The 25,266-nt window shown below is 35.7% G+C and overlaps 1 protein-coding gene across 3 annotated transcripts in view; it reads right to left on the bottom strand.

Annotated features, from left to right (window-relative positions):
• LRRC7 (leucine rich repeat containing 7) overlaps nucleotides 1-25,266 on the bottom strand; it is a 432,771-nt gene that overhangs the window by 38,636 nt on the left and 368,869 nt on the right. For all 3 annotated transcript variants that reach the window (XM_059376850.1, XM_059376851.1, XM_059376852.1), the window contains one exon: nucleotides 6,403-6,624. In XM_059376850.1, coding sequence (XP_059232833.1) covers nucleotides 6,403-6,624 — 222 coding nt within the window. The remainder of the gene's footprint in view (nucleotides 1-6,402; nucleotides 6,625-25,266) is intronic.

The following is a 25,266-nucleotide window of genomic DNA, read 5'->3' as shown; positions in this document are numbered from 1 at the left end:
TCATCAAGTATATTAAGCTTCTGAGGCCATTTCTGTGCCTGACTCCTGAGAGTATTACCAGAGAGTATTACTGAAGACGTATCCACATCCACATGAATTTTTATGCAAGTAGGACACTTGGATCACCTGTATTAATCATACCTATTATGTTATCTCTTCATTGACGTTCTAGGGCAATGGCTGACACATAGTTAGCACTCAACTTTTATTTTTTAACTATGTGCATATATGACAAAAGATACTTTCAAATATGCTTTGTCAAAGGTATATAATGGCTCCTTCTTAAAATATGTCACGAGCTGTTAGAAGGTATGCCAGTTGTTCAATGGCATGCTCCAATTATGTAATTAACTGCTTGGAAAAACCATTATAGCTTTGAAAATGAAAATTGTTATAGAAATCATTATTAACACCTTTATTCCCCAAATATTTACTGATTTCCTACTAAGAGCCAGGTACCTTGTCAGACAGATAAAATATCCTTGCTGTCATGGAACTTACATTCTAATGAGAAGACATATTAAACATGTAAACAAGAAGTAATTTCAGATAGTGAGATGAACTGTGAAAAAAATAAAGCAAAAAAGGTAGTAGAGAGTGGTGGATCAGAAGAGTGGAACTGTTTTAGGAAGAATAGCCAAGAAATGATATTTCAAATACTCAAGTGACATTTTAGCAGAAATACAAATAATGTAAAGGATCATGCAACAGTTAAAAAGAAACATGAGAAAACTGCCAGCCCAGAAAGTCAATGATTTTAAATGCCCTGAAGGTAGATGGGTCTTTATAAGATCAAGAAACAACAAGATGGCATAAGGGTAAATGTATAGATCTATGAAATAAAATTGAGAGTCTAGAAATAAACCCTAAAATTTATGGCCAGTAGATGTTCAACAAAAGGTCCAAGGTAATTCACTGAAGAAAGAATAGTTTTTTCAACAAATGGTACAGGGACAACTGGATATCCACATACAAAATAATGACTTTTATCCCTACCTCACACCATACACAAAAATGAACTCAAGCTAAATCAGAGACTGAAATGTAAGAGTGAAAACTACAAAACTCAAAGAAGAAATACAAGAGTAAGTCTCTATGATCTTCAATTAGGTGATGATTTCTTAGATATGAAACCAAGTATGATAAAATGATTGATTGATTTTATAAAAATTAAAAACTCTGATGCTTCAAAGGAGACTACCAAGAATTTGAAAAGACAACTCAAGGAATGGGAAAAAAATATTTGCAAATAATATATATGATTAGGGTCTTATATCCAGAATATATGAACAACCCTTAAAGTTCAGAAATTGAAAACCCAAATAACTTAATTAAAGAATGGGCTGGAGCACTGGGTGGCTCAGTCAGATAAGCGTCTGACTCTTGGTTTCAGCTTAGGTCATGATCTCAGGGTTGTAAGATTGAGCCTTGCATTGGGCTCTCTGCTCAGTGTGGAGTCTGCTACAGATTCTATTCCCCTCTCCCTCTTCCTCCTGCTCTTTCTCTCTCTCTCAAATAAATGAACAAGTACTTTTAAAAAAATATAAAAAATGGGTGAAAATTTTTAATAGACATTTATCCAAAGAAGACATATGAATGGCTAATAAATGCATGAAAAGGCACTCAACATCATTAATTATTGAAAAAATGTACATTAAAATCATTATGACATACTACTTTATAGGGTGGCCATAATAAAAAAAGACAGACAATAAATAATGGTAAGACTGTGAAGAAATTAGATACCTCATTGCTGATGGGAACGTAATATGTGGCATCCACCATAGGCAGAGGTTTAGAAGCTTCTCAAAATTACAAATATAATCACCATTTTACCAAGCAATTTCATTCCTAAGTAACTACCCCTCCAAAAAAACCTACCCCCCCCAATAAAACTACCGTTTCACAGACTTGTATATGAATGTTCATAGCAATATTATTCATAATGGCCGTGAAGTGGAAATAATCCAAAAGTACATAAACTGATGGATAAACACTTTGTGGTATATCCATATCATGGAATGTTATTTGGCAATGCAAAGGAATGAGTTAGTAATACATTCTACACTTAGCACATTATGTTAATTGAAATTAGTCCAAAAAACCCTCACATATTGTATAATCTCATTTATATTAAATACACAGGAGAGGCAAATGTATAGAGACACAAAGTAGATGAGCCATTGTCTAGGGCTGGGGGAAATGAAGGGAAGGGAGTATGGAAAGTTACTGTTATTGAATACAAAGTTTCTTTTTAGAATAATGAATCTGTTTAAATATTACATTATGGTTGCATAATATGGTGCACATTCCCATTAACATAACTTTTATAACAGAGTATTGTTATAATTGTTCTATTTTGTTGTTTGTTATTGTGGTTAATCTCATGCTTAATTTATAAATTAAACTTTATCATAGGTTTGTGTGTATGGGAAAAATAGCATATAGAGAGTTCCATATTATCCATGGTTTTCAGGCGTTAACTGGGGGAATTGGAACACATCCCCTGTGAATCGGTGGGGGAGGGCTACTGTGTATCCTATACATAGTATAAGAGACACTAACTGCCCTTTCTTTTCTTAGTTTCATTCAGACTTCTTTTCCTTAAATTAAAAATGTATTCTTTGTAATTGGATATTTTTTCAACTATAGCACTGCAATAAGTGATTACTTTTTTTCAAATGTACAATCTCCTAACTTTAATAGAAATTAGTGTGCTTCGTCATGCTGTGTAATCTCTCTGTGCTATGTTTATAATGTCTCTTTGCACTTAAAAATTGTGAACAATTTAGTTTTTTCCATATTGTACAGATCTTCCTTGACTTACAATGGGATTCTAGGCCAACAAACCCAACATATCTTGAAAATATTATAAGTCAAAAATGTTTTGAATACACCCAACTTACTGAACACCATAGCTTAGCCTAGCCCAATTTATATGTGCTCAGAAGACTTATATTAGCCTGCAGTCGGACCAAATCATCTAATGCAAAACCCATTCTATACTAAAGTGTGGAGTATCTCATGAAATTTATTGAATGCTGTACTAAAAGTGAGAAACAGAATGGTGGCAAGGGTACAGGATGATTATAAGTGCATTGGTGTTTACCTCTGTGATCCTGGGGCTGACTGGGAGCCGCAGCTCGCTGCCACTGCCCAGCATCAGGAGAGAGTTCTCAACTGTGTCTCACTAATCCAGGAACAGATCAAAATTCAAAATTTGAAGTACAGTTTTTTACTGAATGTGTCTTGCCTTTGCACCATCGTTAAGTTTAAAAATCTTAGTGAAACCATTGTAAGCTGGGAAATGTATGTACTTGACCAAATTAACATTGTTGTGATCATTGAAGAAAACTCTGTTTTCCTCTTTATGGCTCTTTTGTTGCAGCACTAGAAATGCCTTATTAAAATAGCATGTCTTGATTTAAATGACTGAGCCCATATTAGAAATTTTTCAGTGACTTCCTTGGTCTTTGCACTTTAGTCACTACTCTATAATTTTCATTTGAAACTGTATAGCTTTAAAATATTTCTTTAGTGCTCCGTATTGCGTGGAGCACTGGGTGTGCTGCCTAAACAATGAATCTTGGAACACTGAAAAAATAAAATTAAATAAAAATATAATAAGATAAAATATTTTAAATATTCTTATCTATTTTTTCCTTGTTAAATGTGGGATAAAAGTCTTTAATGTGTGGAAGCACACACATATCAAGAGGTTTGTTTTTAAAAGAAATATAACTTAGGAAAGTAAAAAATACAGGCAATATTTTCATCATGAGAGTGATATTCAGAAACTTTTTCAGGCTCTCTCTTTTGTTTTATTTTGCTTTACTTGCTTTTCTATTTGAAGATTAGGGAAGTTGGGACTGATAACCGTGAAGTTTCCTCTGATATTTAAATTCTTAAAATGTTGTATTTCTACTTCTGTTGCCTATGTCTATACTCACAGAGCCAGACTTAACTGTGTGTGTGTGTGTATGTGTGTGTGTCTGTGTGTAGAATTGTATCATTTGGACTCTTAAAAAACTTTCTGAATTTTGTTTGTGGGTGGTAATTTTCTCATTTTATAAGGAGGAAAACAGAACCCCCGAAAGAGTTAAAGACTCAGCCAGGGTCACACAACTTCACATGAGAGTCAAAATCCAAATTCTGAGACCCAGGTATTCTCTTTCTTGAGTGCTACAAAGCTAAATGGAAAAGTGGGGAAGTTATGAGGGGGTGGGGAAGAGAGATGAAAAAAAAAACCAGAGTGGAAGTTGGTGATGATGTGCTGGGAGATGTTTGGGGGCTGCCTGGGGGTAGGGAAGAGCTTGTTTATAGTGTTTGTCAATTTCCCTGATGTAACTTTGCCCACAGTCTCATTCTACTGTGTGGGGTCGCTGAAGGTGGAGTTGGGAGGAAAAACACACGGTCATGGGCCAGTGTGAATCTAACACGCCACGCGTGGCGGACAAATGTTACCCTGAACTGTGAAAAAATGTTGAGAAAATGTCTTCAGATTCGTAACTCTGGAGAATGGGCGGCAGAGTTTGCAGACTAGTACTCATTGTTTAAAGGCTCCTTAGGCTTTCACATGATCTCTCCAAAGTGCTTTCTGCTTTGGTATCTGTCTCTTCCACAAATATAAATATACTTCATCATGGATTATACATTTGCAAAAGAGAAAAACCAAGTTAATGTCAGTTATTTTTAGAAAATTATGATCAAGTTATGAATCAAATTAGTGATAATAACAATATATTCTTATTCACTTGGCAAATTTTTACCTCAGCATTCCAAAGCATTTCAGCCTGAAACCAAGGCAGGAAAAAAACTGGGAAGCTGAGAAGAATTTACTTAAGTCCCTTCCTTAACACAGCCATTGAACGTTCCAGTTTTTACCTCTCAGATTGAAAGGCACCTGATGTTGCAGCTGTGGACCAAAACACCTGTCAGCGATGACAAATACCTTCTCTGAAAGAATCATGATGTTTTAAGTTTAATAAGTATGTAAACTTTAGAATTTAGTAATCCTCTCATTAGTCAAACTATACAATTGATGTATTTTTAGAAATAATGTAAAAAAGGCCCTTAAATTTAGAGTGCTCAAACCTACTGTTCAAAGTAGGTGAAACAGAGGGCATTGATCTCAGTGGATTTTTCGATGTAGCTTCTAATAGGAATCATGAAATCCAAGAGCTTCACTGAGGTTGTGACATTTTGGGGGGAGGGAATATGAACAATCTTTAACCTTCTAGGCGCCTGTAGTAAAACATAATTTAAAACTTTACTAACTTTAAAGACTATTTGGAGAGTTAAAAGCCTTATATCATTACCTGATTAAAGGCACCTGTCTGATTTCTTTATCTTAAATCCAATACTCAACCTAGATCAAGGTAGGACAAGAAAAAAGTTGTCTTCAAGCCATCTCAAGTCTGAGAATGATTAATACCTAATCTAAGCCTCAAGAAGGGTATTAAGAAGTAAAGGCAATGTTTAGAGCAGCTGGAATCCAAATAATAAACGGCTCTTAACAGTGTGAAAGAAAAAACTGGAGAATGATAATGTCTGAGATGTTCAGAAAATAAGGCAGGGTGATATCTGAAGCTTTGAGTAGTCAATACTAAGGTGAAATCTTTATTAACCATATTAAGGTGTTAGTGAAGTCAGTAGGAGCTTTGCCCAGTTATCTGAAGAATGAAATAAGAGAAATTAATTTTATGGGAGTATTAAGATCTTAATGCCTATTTTCTAAGCATAATATAAACCAATAGATAAGACTCTATTCAGTGTTCTGGTTCTAAGGAAGAAAACATTCTATAATGGAAAAGTAAATCCCAATTTTAGATAGGTCGGGAGAGCAGCAATTTTTTTTTTTTTCCTACAGGGTACTTATCAGTGGTTTTTGGATCATTTCAGAAGTGTTTCCCTTTTAACTGTTCTTTATCACTTTCTTCAAGCAAAGCTTTAACTTTGTCCTATTCAATAACCAGAAGATAGGATTTTTCAAAAAGGTTCTCACCAATAGTTTACTTTTTACACTGTCAGTTTCACCAGAGGCCTTGGTAAACATGCCTAATCCACTGAAGCTCTGTATCATTCAAAAGCCAAGCTACAGCACTAAATTAGAGTTGAAAGTGGATAGGAGAAGGGATAGGATATACAAGAAAAAAACTTTCAAATTCATCAGTTTCTCCTTATGTGAAGTGGGCATTTTACCAACTATCAGTTTTTATATCTTGTAGTGCTTAACCACTGAAAATAATGGTAAAACCCCTAGAAAGAGTTCTCCACTCCATTCAACATGGTGGCAACATTAATTTGTCCCAGACTGCCTTAGTGAGGGAAGGTAAACCACGGATCCACTGGATTTCCCTGAACATTTCCTGAAAATTCATCAACAATCATAACTCTTCTCACCTGCTCCGGATAGCCATCCATACTCCTTTGCCCTTTAGTTTGAATTAAGCACCGTCCAGGCTGAGGTCCCCGGGTGGCCTGTGAAGAGGGGATCTGAATAGGCAATGGTGACTGAAATTGCTGGATGGTCACTTTGTTTATATTTCCCTCATATGGCTGCTGCTCCCGGCTACGGTGCTGAAGGCTTTGGGACCCCATCAAAGTCTGGATGTGGCTGCCTGCCTGTGGAGAAGATAATTTGTTAGACAAAGATTCGTGGTGTTGAAAGGATGTGATTAAAGTCAAACACACGTACAGAATACCTATCTGGTAAAGTGGCATCACTTGGGCTCTCAGCCACTGCTGGAAAGGATAATGAAAAAACAGTAAGGGTCTGCCTACTGTGGTTTGTGAAAATGTTAATACTGGAGCAAGCTTGCATTAAATACATTCATAGTCATCTAGTGTCTTGTCAAAGATTATTTTATCCCCCATTTTAAGGAAGCAAAAATCTCTCCGAAAAATCTCAAGAACAAAAAGAAGTCACAGCTTAAAAATAAAGTGGAGTTCTACCTGGCGTTTTATTTTGACTAACAACAGGGAGAGAGATATAATATAGGAAACATCAGAGGGAGAATGATAGAGGCTGGATCCTGATTCTGAAGCAAAAGAATCAAAGTGTGCATTTTCCTTTATGTCAAAGGTGCATAATGAGGTCGTTCAGGTGAGGTTAACCAATATCCATTCATGTTCTGCATTATTAGATCAAGAGTATGGTTTATGGAATCTTTAAGTCACATTGAAAATGAACCATGTGGTAAACTCCTATGAGAATCTGTAGTTCCTGGAGGCACAGATGTGGAAGGGTCTTCCAGGTGAGGTCTGTATGTAGATCATCCCACTGTGAGCTTTCAGAGACATTCATGAATATCTCATTGAAAGGAACGATGACCATTTCTCACTCCTTAAGGGTGGCTGTCGGAGGGAGAGGGCATGCTCACTATGTCTTCCATCTTCAAATGCTATGGTGTGCACCACTGTTCCTTACTCACTCTGATTTTCTCAGCTTTGTCTTATCATCGTTTTTTTGAGTCATTCTACTTGATATCTTTTCCACCACACAAGTGGTTCTGCTTGTGGACTGGTAACCCACAACATGCCTTTTATAATTATGGATGGTTTAACATGGAGGTCTCACACGGGAAGTAAATGCTTATTAATACTTTTAAACACATATTCCACTGCTGTGCTTCGTATTCTACCTATTACTACAGAAGTGTCAGAGGGGTTACTTCTTGCATTCATTTTCTTTCTTGTTGATCTTTTAAGGGTAGATCATTTGGAATTCAAAACTGAATTTCACCTTTGAATTCATTCGCTAGGAAAGCCTGTGAATTTTGCTATTTGTAACAAATTTGTAATTCATTACCTAGGAAAGTCTGACTAATCATGATTTCTGATTAAAAATTCAGATTGGAGGAATAAAGGAAAAATTATTAAACATGCATTCAAGGAACAGATTCATTTGAATTTTTAAAAGCTCTTTAAAAAGAGCAACATTAAGAGAAATAAGGAAATGACAGTGATCATGGAAAATCATTTGCAGAAGATGGGAGGCATAATGGTTCCAAACAAGAGGTGATTTCAGTGAAGAAAATATTTAAAATTATTATTTGGCAATACATATGGGAAAGTAAACAACCATTTGATTATATTTTTAGATGCCCAACTGGCTGTCTTGTTATCATGTAAATGTTTACATTCAGAAATAGTAAAGATATTTCAGTCATGAGAAATTGGAGGAAAAGATGCAAAAAAAAAAAAAAAAAAAAGAGTCAGACTATCCCAGCACAATGTGAAAATAATGATCAATCCAACACTACCCAACACAATTAACCAGCAATGGCAAGGCTATAATATCATAAACACAACTAAGATAACTTCATAAAGGACTAATGTACATTTCTTTATTGCATCTATGCCATTTTCAGAAATCTAAATGAAAGGAGGTGTTGCAACTTTGAGGGCTGTTCTAGATGGTCAAGTTTTTCCCCTTAGTTTGATTCTCTTCAACCTCCATGAAATCTCATGTTCTCTTGTTTGGTAGGAGAGAAACACCATGATAACTGTGTGACATTTTGAGCTGCTATACTCTGAATGAACTTACTAGCATGCTAAGTCATAGTTGGAGACAATGACTTCTTAGAGTCTGAAATGCTGACAGTGGAGGCTGACTAAAACTGACTAGCCTGGCTATGAAACAATAAGTTAATTTACATTTCAACCTGTTTGTTACCTTCACTGTCATAATACTTATGGGTCTTCAGTCAGTGCTTGAACCAGTGTACAAAAGGAAGACCAGCAGTGTAATTGAAAGTGATCATGTAGACAAGCAAAGAATTGTTAACATTCAGAAAAAATTAGAGGGATCCAGAACATGGATACATAGTCTACATGAGAAAATTAATAAGGAACACTTAACAATCTCTTCATTGATTAGATTATTCAGGTAATGGTATATCCAAGGGTGAAAAACTGTTTGCATATATTATGTAACTATTATAGCCTGTAGACTTATTTTTCTGGTTTAGTTTTCCCTTCTGATGAGACAGTTGGAGCCCAGAAATATGCTTTGATTTGGAACTCCTTGAAGGCAAGTAGCATATCCTACTTAACATCTTTAATGATGAGTGCAATAACTGGCATTTAATAATGGCTACTATCGAACACTGTGCCAAATAATGTGCTAAACAATGTGGTAATAAAACTTACCTTACATATATTACCTCCTTTAGTCCTTACAACAGTATTAGAGGTTAACTATTATGAATTCTTATTATCCGATTTTACTAATGAGGAAACAAAGGCTTCTAGAAGTTAAATAGCTTTCCCAAGTAGTTTTCACTACTGGTAAACTGACAGGATGAGGACTTGAACCAAGGCTGTCTAACGATGAAAGATCATGCTCTTCCCACCCCCTCTTTTTTTTTTTTTAATTATTTACGATTAGCCAACATAGAGTACATCATTAGTTTTGAAAGATCATAGGCTTAAACACAAAATGATACTGCAATCCCCTAATCACCAAATCGACTCTCTCTCCCAATAGGTGAACTGTGAATTGAAAAGAAACCATGAAAAGAACAAAAGAATCAAATTGTAGGATATATTACATTTCTTTAGCAGCTCTTTAATTTGCCAAAGGGCCATTCCTACTTATTGAATTAGATCTGTTATCTATTTTAGATCCTATGGGTGTGACACAGATCATTATAGTTAAACAAATAAGTGTATTTAGTAATCTTCCCACAATTATGAAGTGACAAAGCTCATGTTCTCAGATAGTTTGATAAAACATCAAGTGGGCATGGAAGGAATGCGCTGTAAAATGATTCTGTTTGCAGTACTGTTTTTTCACTCTCTATTGGGATTACAGGCTGTACTGAATGGGGATGGGGGGGTGACAGCTGTAGAAAGCCAAGAATTAACACTAAATTTTGCATGAAGTTAAGCAAACATAAATGACACAAGACATCTAAAGGGACAGTTATGGTGTTGAAGGGACTGTAAAGGGGAAGTGGTTTTTTGTTTTGTTTTTGTTTTTGATTGGCACAAAAGTTTAAGAAAGGTAATGAGGATGCTCATGATGAAGTACAAAGGGCTAATGAAAATGTTGAAAATGTCAGAGACTGGATTTGTTCAAGCAGAGGGTTAGCTTTGAGAACACTGACTCATACTGAAGGGGAATTTGAACGTAAAGGTTTCTGTAAAGACTGTGCTACACATTTTGAATGATAAAATGAAATAGAGAAGATCTGACATTTGTTTTGAACTTTCAAGGGGAGGTTGGACAAAATAACATGTATTTGAGAGGAATAGTGATGAAATATAGTGTTTTCAAGTTGACCCAAAACCATACTGTCAAAATTTACAGAGAAAAACTCCAATATCCATAGGACCCAAGAAAACATCAATGTCAACATCACAGAAAAGAAATATTGATTTGATACCAAAGGGCACTGTTCATGCAAAATTCAGCCCACAGCTAATCAGGCTTATTATGTAGAAATTTAAAGTGTTTGGGAAGTTTTATATAATAGAAAAGAAATGACTTTCTTACTATAAAATACTTTGGTTCACACTATTCTCTTAGAAAAGACTGTTAGACTGAGAAGTATATTACCCAATATGGTCATCTGTTTTACTAGCCATCTTGGGTCTTTAACCACTTGGGGTTGCTTCCAAAAATCAAACGTAGTTTCAAAGGAGGAGAGTTTATGCCAATGAGAATATTCAAAGGACACAACTCATTCTCTCAAATTAGAGTTCCATAGAGTTCAAAAAATGTTTGGGAGCAGTGTCAACAACACAGAATTACATACAAAGGATAACTCAGTAACTAATTTCAAGGAACCAGTGACACTCATTTAAATGAATCAGTTTCAGTAATTTTGTAAAGAAACAACAATAACAACAAAACAGTCCCATTATATTCTTTTTATACCATGTGTTCTATAGTGACCTTTTTTTAGAAAGCAGGTTAAGTTTTTAAAAATACAGACAGTTGGATTTCTGATTTTAGGTAGATGGAGTAGACATACTAGTTCCTATTCCCTGCAAGAACAACTAAAACCTTGGATATTTTATGTAAACAAACATAAGAAAGCTCTGGAAAGAAGACAGAAGAAAGTAGATCAACTCAGATATGGAGACCAAGTAACAGCATGGCAGCGAATCTCTTAGGTTTTATTTTTGGGTCATATATCCCAGACTTGGAGCTGGGAAGTAGGCAACTTCAAAATGCCAACAGATGCAGAAGAGACAAGCTCCAACAGTATCTTTCTCTCTTTATCCAAGGGACCAGAAAAGGGACAGCCTAGAAAAACAAGACTTTAGACAATGACTATTCTCTTATAACCAAACATCATGGAAAAAACTGTGGCCTCACCCTGACAATGCCAGCAAGAGTCAAGTGTGGACCATAGACTTCTACTTTTATAAAGGTGTAACAAAGCACACTCCTGCCTAGGTAGTGTCCAAGAAGGCCAAGTTAGATACCACTGCATTCATTCCCATCTGCCTGTAGCAAGTCTTCCCTCACCCCAAAGATGTCAATGGAGATCACACAAGGAGCCTGGGCTTCCATACCCACCCATCAGTAGTGAGGCAGCCCTCTATCTTAGCAATAGTATGATTAGAGAAGTCCTAATATGATGGAATCAGGACCTTCTCCATCACCCAGTGAGGCTACCCCCACTGTATCATTGGAGACCATCTGGGGAGATGGAAATTCCATTCTTGCCTAGCAAAAACAAGAAGACGTTGCCTTAAGTGTCAACGAAGACTGAATGGGAAAATTGGACTTCTCCCTACCTGGCCAGAATGAGGCAGTGACCCATTCTCCTCCAACTGGAGTGGTATTAGAAGAAGCCAGCTAAAACAGAAGGTTTAATACAATCCAGATTTTATAACATTATATGAAAATGTCCAGGTTTCAGTCATACCAAGGACCAGGAAAATGTCAAACTGAATGGAAAAAGATAATCAGGAAATATAAACACTGAGAAGACAGAGATGTTAGCATTATCTGACAAAGATTTTAAAGTAGCCATTAAAAAAATGTTTTGATGAAGAATTATGCATGTGCTTAAAACAAATGAAAAAGATAGAAATGCAGCCAAAAATATAAATTCTCAGCAAAGAAATAGAAGATACTAAGAAGAAACAAATGGCAATTTTAGAGCTGGAAAATACAGTAAATGAAAAATCCAGTGGAAGGGTTAACAGAAGAATGCAGAGAAGAAAGGAGACAATAGGGCAATAGCAATTATCATGTCTGAATTACAGAGGTCAAAATACACTGAAAAAAAAAATGAACAGAGTATTAGGGACCTATGAGACCATACAAAACTTCTGACAATCATATTATCAAAAAGAGAGAAGAAAGAGAATGGGGGTGAAAATTAAATGAAGAGATAATTGCTGAAAAATTCTGAAATTTGTCAGAAGACAAAAACCTATAGATTTAAGAAGCAGAGAGACTAACATTACACAGATTAAACCCAAAGAAAACCATGCATAGACACACATTGTAATTAAACTTCTGAAAACTAAAGAAAAAGAAAAATATCTTAAAGGTAGCCTGAAAAAAATGACATCTTACCAGAGAAGAACAATTCAAATGACAGTGGATGTCTCATCAAAAACCATGGAGAAAGGAAAGAAGTGGCACAGTATTTCAAGTGCTGAAGGAAAAGAACTGTCAACCTAAAATTCTATCCCAATGAGAATGTTCTTCAGGAATGAAAAGGGAATTGAGACATTCTTAGATGAAGACAAATGAAGAACATTTGTCACCGCCATACCTATCCTAAAATAATAGCTAAAGGAAGTTCTCTAAAAAAATGGAAATAACAAAAGAAAGAAGATGGAGTAGAACTTCAGGAAGGAACTTTAGGAAGGAAGAAAGAACATGGCAAACAAACACATGGGTAAATATAATGCATTTTATCTTCTTGAGTTTTCAGAAATATGTGTGATAATTGAAGTAAAACTATGGCACTATCTGAGGTGGTCCTAAATGTATGTAGAAGAAATGTCTGAGACAATTATAAATAGAGAAGGGTGAAGTGATGTAAAGAGAGATAAAGTTTCTACATTTCACTTGAACCCTTAAGTGATGAAACTAGCAGACCCTTGTAATTTATGTATATTCAATGTAATAGCAGGAGCAACAATTTAAAAAGCAACACAAAGAGATTTGTTAGGAACACTATACATAAATAAAAATGAAATTCTAAAAAATAACACACAGGAAACAGGTAAGAGAGAAAACAAAAGAGAGGAGCAAAACAGAGAGAGAGAGAGAGAGAGAGAGAATAGAAAAGAGCAAAAAAATACATTAAAACTTAAACTGGGGGTCATGGGGGGAAGGGAGGTAAAAATGATACAAGATGGGACAGGGGAGGGAAACAAACCATAAGAGACTCTTAATGTCAGGTAACAAACTGAGGGTTGCTGGTGGGTGGTGGGGGGAGGTAGAGGGTGGCTGGGTTATGGACAACTGGAGAGGGTATGTGCTATGATGAGTGCTGTGAATTGTGTAAGACCGAGGATTCACAGACCTGTACCCCTGAAGCAAATAACACATTATATGTTAATAAAAACAAAACAAAACAAAAACTTAAACCTTAATGTGTCAGTTCTTAAGTTAAATGCAAGGAGACTGAATGCACAAATTAAAAGATCTTGGCAGAGGGGATTAAAAAATATTACTCAATTATATGCAGAGTATAGAAACTATATGTAGATATTACTTCAGATATAGCAATAGAGGCAGATAACAAGTAAAAGGATTAAAAACATACACCATGCAAATATTAATTAGGGAAAAGAGAAGAGGCTGTATTAATACTAGACAAAGTCAATTTCAGAACGGTAATTATACTAAAGATAAAGAGAGATCTTATGCTATGAGAACATCAGTCCACTGAGAAGATACAGTAATCTTAAATGTGTACACAACAGACAACAGAGCTGCAACTGTGGAGAGCAAAATTGATCGAACTTACAGAGAAATAAACAATTATAGTTGGAGATTTTAACACTCTTCTCTCAACAATTGATAGAACTACACTAAAAATCAGTGAGAAAATAAAATAATTCAATAATACCATCAACTAACCAGAACTAATGATCATTTATAGGACATTCTACCTGACAGCAGCAGAATACACAGTATCTTCACATTCCCATAGAATATTTACTAATAATATGTCATGAACCAGAGAACAAATCTGAATAAATTTAAAAGAATTGAAATAACACAATGAATTCTCCAACCACAATAGGATCAAACTAAAATCCAATGACAGAAAAATAAAACTATCTGAATACTTGGAAACTAAACAGTGCAGTTCTAAATAATCCATGGGTCAAAGAAGTGTCAAGAGAAATAATACATTGAACTGAACATAAATGAAAACAGAGCACATTAAAAACTTGTGGAACACAACTAAAGCAGTGCTGAGAGGGAAATCTATTACCCTAAATGCATGTATTAGAAAAGAAGAAGTTTCAAATCAATAATTAAGATCCTGCATCAAGAGTCTAGGGAAAGAAAAGCTAAATAGAATCCAAAGCAAGCAGAAGGAAGGATATAATAAAAAGAATAGAAATTAATGAAATGGAAAGTGAATAACAGATAAAATAGATGAGAAAATGTGGTGCTTTGAAAAAATCTATAAAATTGACATGCTTCTACTAAGATTGCAAAAGAAAAAAAAAGAATACACAAATTACCAAAATTAAGAATTAAGAAGGGAATATGATTATAGATCCTGTAAACATCATGAGGCTACTATGGCAATACTACAAATAACTCTATACTCGTAAATTTGAAAATTCACATGAAATGGGTCACTTTCTTGAAAAACTCAAACTACCATAATTCGTCCAATATGAAATAGATAATTTCAACAGCCCTATAACTATCAAGATTGTAATCTATAATTTAAAAACTTAGGAAAGAAATCTCCAGGTCCAGATGATTACACTGGAGAATTCTACCAAACATTTAGATGAGAATTAACACCAGGTCCCTGGGTTGCATAGTCTGCTAAGCTTCAGGCTCTGCTCCGTTGGGAGTCTGTTTGAGATTCTCTCTCTTCCTCTCCCTCTGCCCCTCTCACTTGTGCACACATGTTCTCTCTCTGTCTCCCTAAAATAAATAAGCAAATCTTAAAAAAATAATTAAACCAATTTTACACACTCTTTTCCAGAAAATGGAAAAGGAAGGGACGCTTCCCAAATTATTTTATGAAGATACTGTTACCCCAATAACAATACCAGACAAGGATAGTACCAGAGAGAGAGAGAGAGAGAGAGGAAAAAGAAGAAAACTACAGACAAACAAGGATAAATGCAAAAATCCTTAACAAAATACTGGTAAACAGAATTCAGCAATATAAAGAAAGAATTCTACACTGTGACCAAGTGGGCCTTATATCAGTGGTTGAAAGCTTGTTCTATATTTCAAAATCAACCAATGCAAAGCACCATATTAATGGGCTACAGAGATAAAATCATGTGATGCCTATCATTGGAAGCCGAATAAATTTGACAAAATTCAGCACCCATTTATAATAAAACCCTCCAGAGACAGAGGGATGGAGGGGAACTTCCCCAGCTTGATAAAGAACATTTACAAAAAACATACAGCTAAAATTATACTTAATGTTGTAAAACTGAATACTTCTGCCATAAGATGAAGGACACTCATAGATGTCCACACTCACCACTCTTTTTCAACATAGAGTTGGAGGTTCTAGTCAAAAAGATAAGACAAGAAAAGGAAATAAAAGGCATACAGAATTGAAGAGGAAGAAATTAACTGTTTTGATTTGCAGATGACATGATTCTCTACATGTGAAAATCAGAAGAAGCAACAAAAATAAATTCCTAGAACAAACAAGTGAGTTGAGCAAGTTTGCAGGATACAAGAGCAAATTATACTTATGTATGTTAGCAACAAATATGTGCTCATCAAAATTTCAAGCGATACCATGTGCAATCACTCAAAAAAAGTGAACTACTTAGGTGTAAATCAAATGAAGCCTGCACAGGACTTCTATGCTGAAAACTACACAATGCTGATGAACGATATCAAAGAAGATTTAAATAAATGAACACATACTTGTGGATTGGAAGACTTAACATAGTAAAGATGTCATTCTCTCCAAATTGATACACAGGTTAAACAAATTCTGGTAAAAATACCAGCAAGATTTTTTATGTACCTGGATAAGATTATTCTAAAATTTATACTGAAAGGCAATGAAACTAGAATAACTATAATGACTTTGGGAAAGAAGAAGAAAACAGGAAGAATAAGACTATCTGATTTCAAGATTATTATAGTTATAGTAATCAGAACTGTGTGGCACTGGCAGAGGGACAGACAGATTGATAAATGGAATAGTTCAGAGAGCCTATAAATAGACTCGCAGATTGGCAAAGGTGCAAAAACAATTCAGTAGAGGAAAGAGCCTTTTCAACAAATGGTGCTGGCTCACGTGGACATCCATCGGCAAAATTAATGAAACTTGACCTATATCTCACACCTGATATATATATAAATTAGCTCAAAATAGATCACAGACTTAAATGTAAAACACTGAGAATGAAACACAAACCACAGAGTTTAAGAAAAGATTGGCTGGTCACATAACTGACAAAAATAGTATTAGGAATAAAGAACTCTCAGAAGGCAGAAGTAAGAGACTAAATTATCCATTTGGAATAATGTCAAAAGGTATGAAGAAACATTTCACCCAAGACAACAGAGACAGCAGCTAATAAGCACATGGAAAGATGTTCAATGTCATTAGCTGTTAGAAGACTTAAAATTAATACCACAAAGAACTATCACTACACACCTATCAGACAGCCTAAATAAAACATAGTGACAGCAACGAATGTTGACGATGATGAGGATGGACTAGATCGCTCAGAGGCTGCTGCAGGAAACAGGAAATGGTAGAATCACTCTGGAAACATATTTGGCAGTCTCTTCAAAAACTAAATATGCGAGTGCCATATGATTCAGCAGTTACATTTCTGGACGTTTATCCTAGAGATGTAAAACTTACATTCAATCAAAAACCTGTCCATGAATGTTTAGACCACTTTTCTTCATAACAGCCCCAAACTGGAAACAGCCCAGGTTTCCTTCGGTGTGTGAATGGTTAAACAAACGGATGCATCCTTACCATAATACACTCATCAGCAATAAAAAGGAAGAAACTATTAACACACACACGATGACGGGGAATGAATCTTCAGGGAATTATGCTGAGTAAGAAAGCTAATCCCCTAGAATTACATACTGTAGGATTCCATTTGTATGGCATTCTTAAAATGACAGAATTATAGAAATGGAGGGTTGTAGAAATGCCAGAAGTTAATTTAAAAAGTAATAGAGGCAGTGCAGATAAAACACACAATCTTTGGAGTCGGAGGACTCGGCTTTATTTCTCGCTCTATCCCTTTTTAGTTATGCAATCTTCTGCAAGTTACCTAAGCCCCCTCTGCTTATCATATGAAAGTGATAGATAATGACAAGTGCTTCACAGAATATTCTGAAGATTTAAGGTAACATAATAAATTGAGCATATTGCTTGGTACATAGTAAGTACTCAATAATTGCACTGAGAATAAAAAATTCTCTGCTAAGGAAAGGTCTGATTGTTCTTTGGACATAGCAGTAAATAATCATCCAAGAAAACTCTTTTTTAAACCTGTTACAATTAATTAATGACAATTTGCATGAGAAATTGCTCCTGAAAGTTAGCCAATCAGCAATAGTATCTTTCAAATAACTATGCTTCACCAGTTCAAGGTCAATGAACCCCTAAATATTCCAACTTTTGAAAATCCAGCAATCCTGGAACTCTAGGCTTACCTAGACTCCAATTTACTGAGATTGTGTCTTACAAGTTATTTGTTAGCAAGCTGTAAGTCATGCATTTTGCTTCAAATATTGAAAAATGACCTCTTTTATGGAGGGGTACAACATACACAAATTTAAAAAACACAATTCTGTCATAAGTAGAGATGATACTACTCACTCTTCACTAATATGGCTAGTATTTTAAGTTGAGGTGATTCACCTTCATTTTTTTCCCTTAGACACCTCCATCCCCATTCTTTATATGATTTCAAGAAACTGTCCAGGTGAAGAGTGCAGCCTGTGTTCATATAGTAATTCAGAAGGGATACTAAGTAAGTTATGACCTTGGTCTCATTAACAGGCTATTGTTAGGAATAACATTAAGTGAAAATTTACCTTGCCATAATTAACTCTGTGTTAATTATTGACAATGATGTCAGAGTTTTATCTAAAATAATAAATGTCATAATATCTATCAATAATTAAATACATATGACAGGCACTGTGATAAGTATTTTATATCACGATCTTAATTTTTAGAACCATTCTAGAAGGTACGCATCAATGTCCTTTTTTCCCTAAGATGGAAACTCAACAGCAAAGCTTAAAATTCACGGGGTGCCTGCGTGGCTCAGTGGGTTAAAGCCTCTGCCTTTGGCTCAGGTCATGATCCCAGGGTCCTGGGATCCAGCCCCTCATCTGGCTCTCTGCTCAGCAGGGAGCCTGCTTCCTTCTCTCTCTGCCTGCTTCTCTGCAGAGCTGTTATCTCTGTCTGTCAAATAAATAAATAAAATTAAAAAAAAAAAAAAGCTTAAAATTCCCAAGGGCCAATTAAAGAAAGTTAAGCTCACAGTTTCTTTTGCACTCCTGACAAAAAGAGAGAGAGAGAAAGAGTACAAGATCTTAAAAAGACAGATCTCCCCCCCCACACACAGGTTAGTGCATAGCTTAGTTTTTATGCTTTAGTGTAATTGTCATTTTCCAGTGATTGATTCAATATTCAGTGCAGTTTTGTCACTTTTACCAGTGGTTTTTGGTGACAGGATTTAGGTTATTTTTTGGAAGATGGAGACAATATTAAACAGGAAGTGGTGGCTGGAATCTTAGATGATATAATTAGGAAGTTTGACAGGCTAAATCACTGAGAAACAAAATTAACAAAATGAACTAAATTCAACATGATGGAAGAATCCGTAGGTAATTTTCGGTCCTGCTTAGGGCTCCTGATTCTGTTCCTTCTGAGATTCACAAAAGTAAAGAATTTGTAAATGTGTCAGATTAAAGAAAATGAAGATTTAGTAAACAAGTGCATTTAAGAATAACTAATATACTGCTGGGTCAAGAAAAACAAGTTGAAGAGGACTCAAAATTCATTTTTAAGCACATCACTGGTGCCAGAGTTTCTTTCTTTCTTCTGAACGAGGAACAGAAGAAACAGTACCAACTTGTGGCAAAAAGTCCTAGCTAACTATATACCAGATATATTCCTGATATTGAGGGTTACTTACTATTTCAACAGGGCTTTGTTATAATGTTTTCTAAATTTTTTTGGTTGAGTGGAGTGGGAGGGATATAGTAAGAGTATAACATAGTGATTAGACCAGGCTCTAGAAGACGACATTACTGGGCTCCAGTTTTGCGTTCCTCAATTCTATGCCTCTGGCTCCTTGTCTAATAAGGTTGTTTTGAAGATGATATGAGAATGTCTTGTTAAGAATGTCTATGTTAAGCATCATGATACAGTCCACCGTGTATTAGAGATAATTGTTCTACGATCATGATAACCAAACTATTAAGCTTCGATAACCAAATGTGATAACCAAACTATTTTTCCTTCTCCCTTTCTCTCTCCTTTTTAATATTCAGTTAGGGCAGTTCTGACGCCAAAAATCTATGTTCTCCCATTTGGGCATTAGGGGGCAACTTGGAACGGGGCTCTGAAGCTTAAAAGAAAGGAGGCAGGAAGATGTTCTTTCCTCTGCCCTGAGGACTGTGTGACATTACATTCTGCCAGCACAGTGCAAAATTTTGGGAGGGGCGTTACTCAAAATATTCATTGACAAAGTTTTTTAGAGTAAAAAACCGGTCATATACTCCAGTGCTCCAAATGACAGATAAAAAGGGCAGTAAGGCCTTTCCCTTCAATGCATGGGCCTTAGGATGAGAGCTGGCTGATGTGTGCAGACAATCGTTTCCTGCTTATTGAATCTCATAAGCATATTCTTTTATGATTAAATGTCAGTTTATAAAACACAGCTATGAAACTGGAAATTATTAACCAAATGGAAAAACAACAAAGGATCCATAATAGCAAAAATGATGACATTGGAGCTACCGGACATTTTCAGCCTACATTTTGTTTTGTGATGGTGCTAACTTACACATTCTTGAAATAAAATAAAAGAAAGATGTTAATAGTAACAACAAAAAATTGACAATTTTCCCTTTCACCCTTAAGACTTCTAAGAAACTTTAGATAGTAGACTAAATAAGACAAAAACCAAGTGGCAAGAAATGGAATCTTAGTATTTTGATATCTTCTATTTGGCAATAATCCTTGATCATCTGCCAGGTGTCATGTTGTTTAGCTCTTCAAATTACATACAGTCATGGACATTTTTATCACATTGGGTTAATTTTGCACTTTTCTTTTGCTTTTATATTTCTTTTAAAATGAAGACAGTATAAATGTTATTGAGTTATTTCAATTTTCTGAAGTAGAACAGTCATTTGTCTGAAAGAACACCTATGTCAGGATTTTAAGAAATAAATAGTTTTAGCCTGCTATTCTATTGTTTTATTTTTATTTTATTTTTTTAAAAAGATTTTATTTATTTATTTGACAGAGAGAGATCACAAATAGACAGAGAGGCAGGCAGAGAGAGAGAAGGAAACAGGCTCCCCGCTGAGCAGAGAGCCCGATGTGGAGCTCGATCCCAGGACCCTGAGATCATGAGATCATGACCTGAACCGAAGGCAGAGGCTTAACCCACTGAGCCACCCAGGCGCCCCTATTCTATTGTTTTAATTTGTGGCAAGGTATTTTTTTTTTTTCCTCCTTTACTTCTGACTTAATAGTCGTTTGATAGACACTCTTTGGGTTTGCACTTTAATTGAGGAAATAATTTAGGGTCAATCCGGATGAGAACAATCTCCTGATTTTATGACAGTGATGTTGTGATGTCTTTCACTACTGGAGACAGCTGTATTGTGGTACTGATATTAGGAGATAGAAGGATGTACTCTGGAAGTTAAAGAACTAATGCTGTTTGAGTAAAAGAATTTTAAAAAGCAACTGTGAAACTGAACACTATTTTATTCAACTGTCACTTTTGCTTTAAGTTAGAGACTTTTTTCCATTCACATTTCCACAACCTCCTATCTGCATTATTTTTGAGAACAAACTTCATTCCATAATAGTAATAAAAATCTGAGTTAAAGATGGGATTGGGAGGGAGACAAAGCATAAGTGACTCTTAATCTCACAAAACAAACTGAGGGTTGCCGGGGGCAGGGGGTTTGGGAGAAGGGGGTGGGATTATGGACATTGGGGAGGGTATGTGATTTGGTGAGTGCTGTGAAGTGTGTAAACCTGGTGATTCACAGACCTGTACCCCTGGGGATAAAAATATATGTTTATCAAAAATAAAAAATTAAAAAAAATAGTACTAAAATTAATTGATTAAAAATACATCATCTGGGGCACCTGGGTGGCTCAGTGGGTTAAGCCTCTGCCTTTGGCTCAGGTCACGATCTTAGGGTCCTGGGATCGAGCCCTGCATCGGCTCTCTACTCAGCGGGGAGCCTGCTTCCCTCTCTGTCTCTGTCTGCTTCTCTGCCTACTTGTGATCTCCCTCTGTCAAATAAATAAAATCTTTAAAAAAAAACCATGACAACTAGTTCAGAATTAATCTGAAAGCTCTTAAAATGTTTTTTTTTTTAAAATACATCATCCTGTTTGCATTAATAAAATATATATTTGAAATGGGTCATTAAATAGAGAAAATTATGTCATTGATTTCTTCAAATCCTTCCTGATTCAGGTGTTACCAAGGACATGGTACTGCATCTGGTGCATGCCCTTTTCATGAAATTTTTGATTTCCTACAGGCCACATACTCTTGCTTTGACAATTAGTTATTGTTTAACAAGCAAATCTTTATATTTATTTCGGCTTCTTTCTCTTATATGAATAATTCACAATTATGGGGGCATTGGATCTCATAGGATATATTCATTCTTATTTCTCTAATTTAGGGAAAGACATGGCCACATTGATTTACTGGAAAAGGTAACATGTTAGTCAATCAATAAGCTGGGTTTTAAAAGAGTCCATCTGAATAACAGTTCTGATTCTGGTGACATAAAAGGAGTGCAATGTGAAATTCTCAAGGCTAGATTTGAGCCCTTAGCTTACAACTCCTAGTATTGCTCTTTGGATTGGCGTACGTATTTTAACTTAACCTCTAGTAGTTCATTTTTATCTTGTTCTGGAAAAATAACTAATAGTTATGCCATTAAGACCATGTTGAGACTATTCTAGTAGAGAAAGAAGAATATATGTTTTAAGCAGGGGAAGATAGTGAATGTTCTCAATACAGTCACTAAATATAAGCATCAGAAATTTCAAAAAGCCTTCAGGGAGTAATTGGTGGATGCCTAACAATATTATCACAAATTGCTACCTAGCCACAAAAGCCATAGAAGAGATAATTTACCTACCTACTTCTACTCCTCACCCCTTTTAACCTGGAAGGATATTTATGTGAGGGTGGCAATGTGTGCCTCCTAGGCAACTGGTATGTTGCTTAAAACTTGTTTTACAATCAAAGGGTAAAATTAATGAGTGGCTACTTACTGTTTATGCAAATAATAAGTTTCAAATTATTTCTGGACACCAAAACTCTAAGAAAAGCAGGGTTGCATTACTGTAGATCTGACAGTCATTTTCAGGGTCCTGCTAGGGATAAAGGTTCATATATTTGGTATCTTCCCACTGTTCCCCTCTCCTTTTTATAATTTAAAAATCTGTAATTGTATGACTTCATCAATTTGCCCTTTCAATGACTCAATTCTTGTTTGGGCAGAGCTCACTGACAGTAGATGGGTTTGGCTGCTACTTCTTCCTGAAGCTCAGCAGCCCTTGTGGAAGACTGCCATCACCGTGGATATCACTGCAGTCTTCACATTGCTCAATACAGAGCCCTAAGTGACGCCACTGCCAGTGAAGGAGACAGGAAGAGGATGAGGGAAGCGAGGAGAGTCTCAACCTACCAGGTGACTCAGAAAGACCTTTTCCTAATGTTCAGAAAAATGTTTGGAGTTCAAAATGTCTATATAAAGGAGTCCAATCTGTTCTTGAGTTTCAGTGATGGCCCAGTCTACCAAAAAAATTGAAGAAAAATTTACTCTGACCAGTACAAAATTTGCTTCTAGCAGAGGAGAAAAAATGAGGACTGGGAAAGAGAAGCAAAAAAGTGGGAGCCAGGATTGTGCTTGGCATTACTCACAGTGATTGGGAAAGTTGTTCTCATTTGCTTATGGACTGATGAAGTCAAGGCATTGCTCCTGGAGGTTCTTCACTGTCAATAATGTACATTGCTTTGGGAGGGAAAAAATACAAAGTCTCAGGCAAAACCTACTCTACCTGATATATTTCTTTCTGTATAAAAGGAGAGTTTAGCTAAAGAATTGACAATTACTAAGGTTTCAGAATTTTTTTTTTCATTTCAGTTTTATTTTAGACTAGAACAGATATTTCTGACTCTGACATAGTTGATGGAAATGAGAAACATTTCTATTTCTCTGTATCTTATTATCCCTTATATGCAAGGTTTACTGGGTTGATCTTCCTGTTTCTTCCACATCTTGACTGGCTCTCTCTCTCTCTCTCTTTAAAGATTTATTTATTTGGGAGAGAGAGAAAGGGAGATTGCACAAGTGGGAATGTAGAAGGAGAGGGAGAGAGAATCTCAAGTAGGCTCCATGCTGAGCACAGAGCCTGTGAGGCTTCATCCCAGGACCCTGAGATCTTGACCTGAGCCAAAACCAAAAGTCAGATGCTTAGCTAACTGTACCACCCAAGCATACGTTGACTCGCTCTTTTACAGTGTAGATCTTACTCTACTTTCTGCCATCCCTACTTTTTCCAGTATTTAAATATTCAACTTTCTTATCTATTCTAGACTTTCCACTCTTTCCATGTAAGCAAGCTATATCCATTCTCTCCCTTGCATTTGATATAGGGGATTCCAACAGCACTATGTGTCTCAGCAAAATTACAAAAGCCAAGAATTGTTGTTATTTTTATTTTTGTTCCATATATATATAGAGAGTGTGGGTAGCAATATTTGCTTTTAATAGAAAAGGTCTGGAGCAAGTTACTTGTTAATGACTACAACTTAATGGTTATATGATTTAAATAAGATATTTGTGGCATAACACTAGGATGCTTTTATTTAAATTACTAAATATAATAGGTTAATTTTCATATGTCACATTTTAAAATGTCTACTTCTTATTTAAAAATGATCAATTTATTCTCACTTTTTTGAAAACTTCTTTTTGAATAGTTTGACTTTTGTTACCAAATGAAAAACCAGTTCTAATAGAAATTTGATTCAGTTTTTTTGTTGTCGTTGTTCTTTGGTGGGGGCAGGGGAGGGGCAGTAGGAGAGGGAGAGAGAATCTTTTTTTTTTTTTTTTAAAGATTTTATTTTATTTATTTATTTGACAGGCAGAGAGGCAGGCAGAGAGAGAGGAAGGGAAGCAGGCCCCCCTGCCAAGCAGAGAGCCCGACACGGGGCTCAGTCCCAGGACCCTGGGATGATGACCCAAGCCAAAGGCAGAGGCTTTAACCCACTGAGCCATCCAGGTGCCCCGAGAGAGAGAATCTGAAGCAGGCCCTGAGATCATGACCTGAGCCAAAATTGAGTTGGATGCTTAACCAAATGAGCCACCCAGGTGCTCCTAATTTAGTTGTTTTAAAACAAAAATTATGTCTTGACCATATGGTCAACAGCAACACAACATGAGATTTTCAGAAGGTATTTTGAATCTTTTCTTTCTAAATATGTATAGAAAGAAATGGTAAAATATACTAAGATATAGGAGAAATGCCAAAATTAAAATAAGGAATGAGTATTCCTTCCCAGAAACTTAATTAAATAACTTTTTAATAATTCATATGATCTGAAAAGCAAAAATTTCAGTTTGGGAGCCTGGGAAAGAAAGGATAAAAAGGACATGAAAATGATCAAAAACCCCATATAATTTCTCTTACATTTATTTAAGTTTCTCCTAATGAGTTCCTGGGCATGCCTCAGAGATGACAAGCAGCTGGCAATCATGAAGCCCTTAATGGCTGGGCTGGCATTGTAGAGGGGAGAAAATCACGGGCAGATTCAGCATGAGGGTAAAGTTTGTGAGCCAAGACT

The sequence above is a fragment of the Mustela nigripes genome, chromosome 14, assembly GCF_022355385.1.
Source record: "Mustela nigripes isolate SB6536 chromosome 14, MUSNIG.SB6536, whole genome shotgun sequence".
NCBI classification, from domain to species: domain Eukaryota; kingdom Metazoa; phylum Chordata; class Mammalia; order Carnivora; family Mustelidae; genus Mustela; species Mustela nigripes.
The sequence above is the reverse complement of the archived record's forward strand: the minus strand, read 5'-3'. Positions and strand labels throughout refer to the sequence as shown.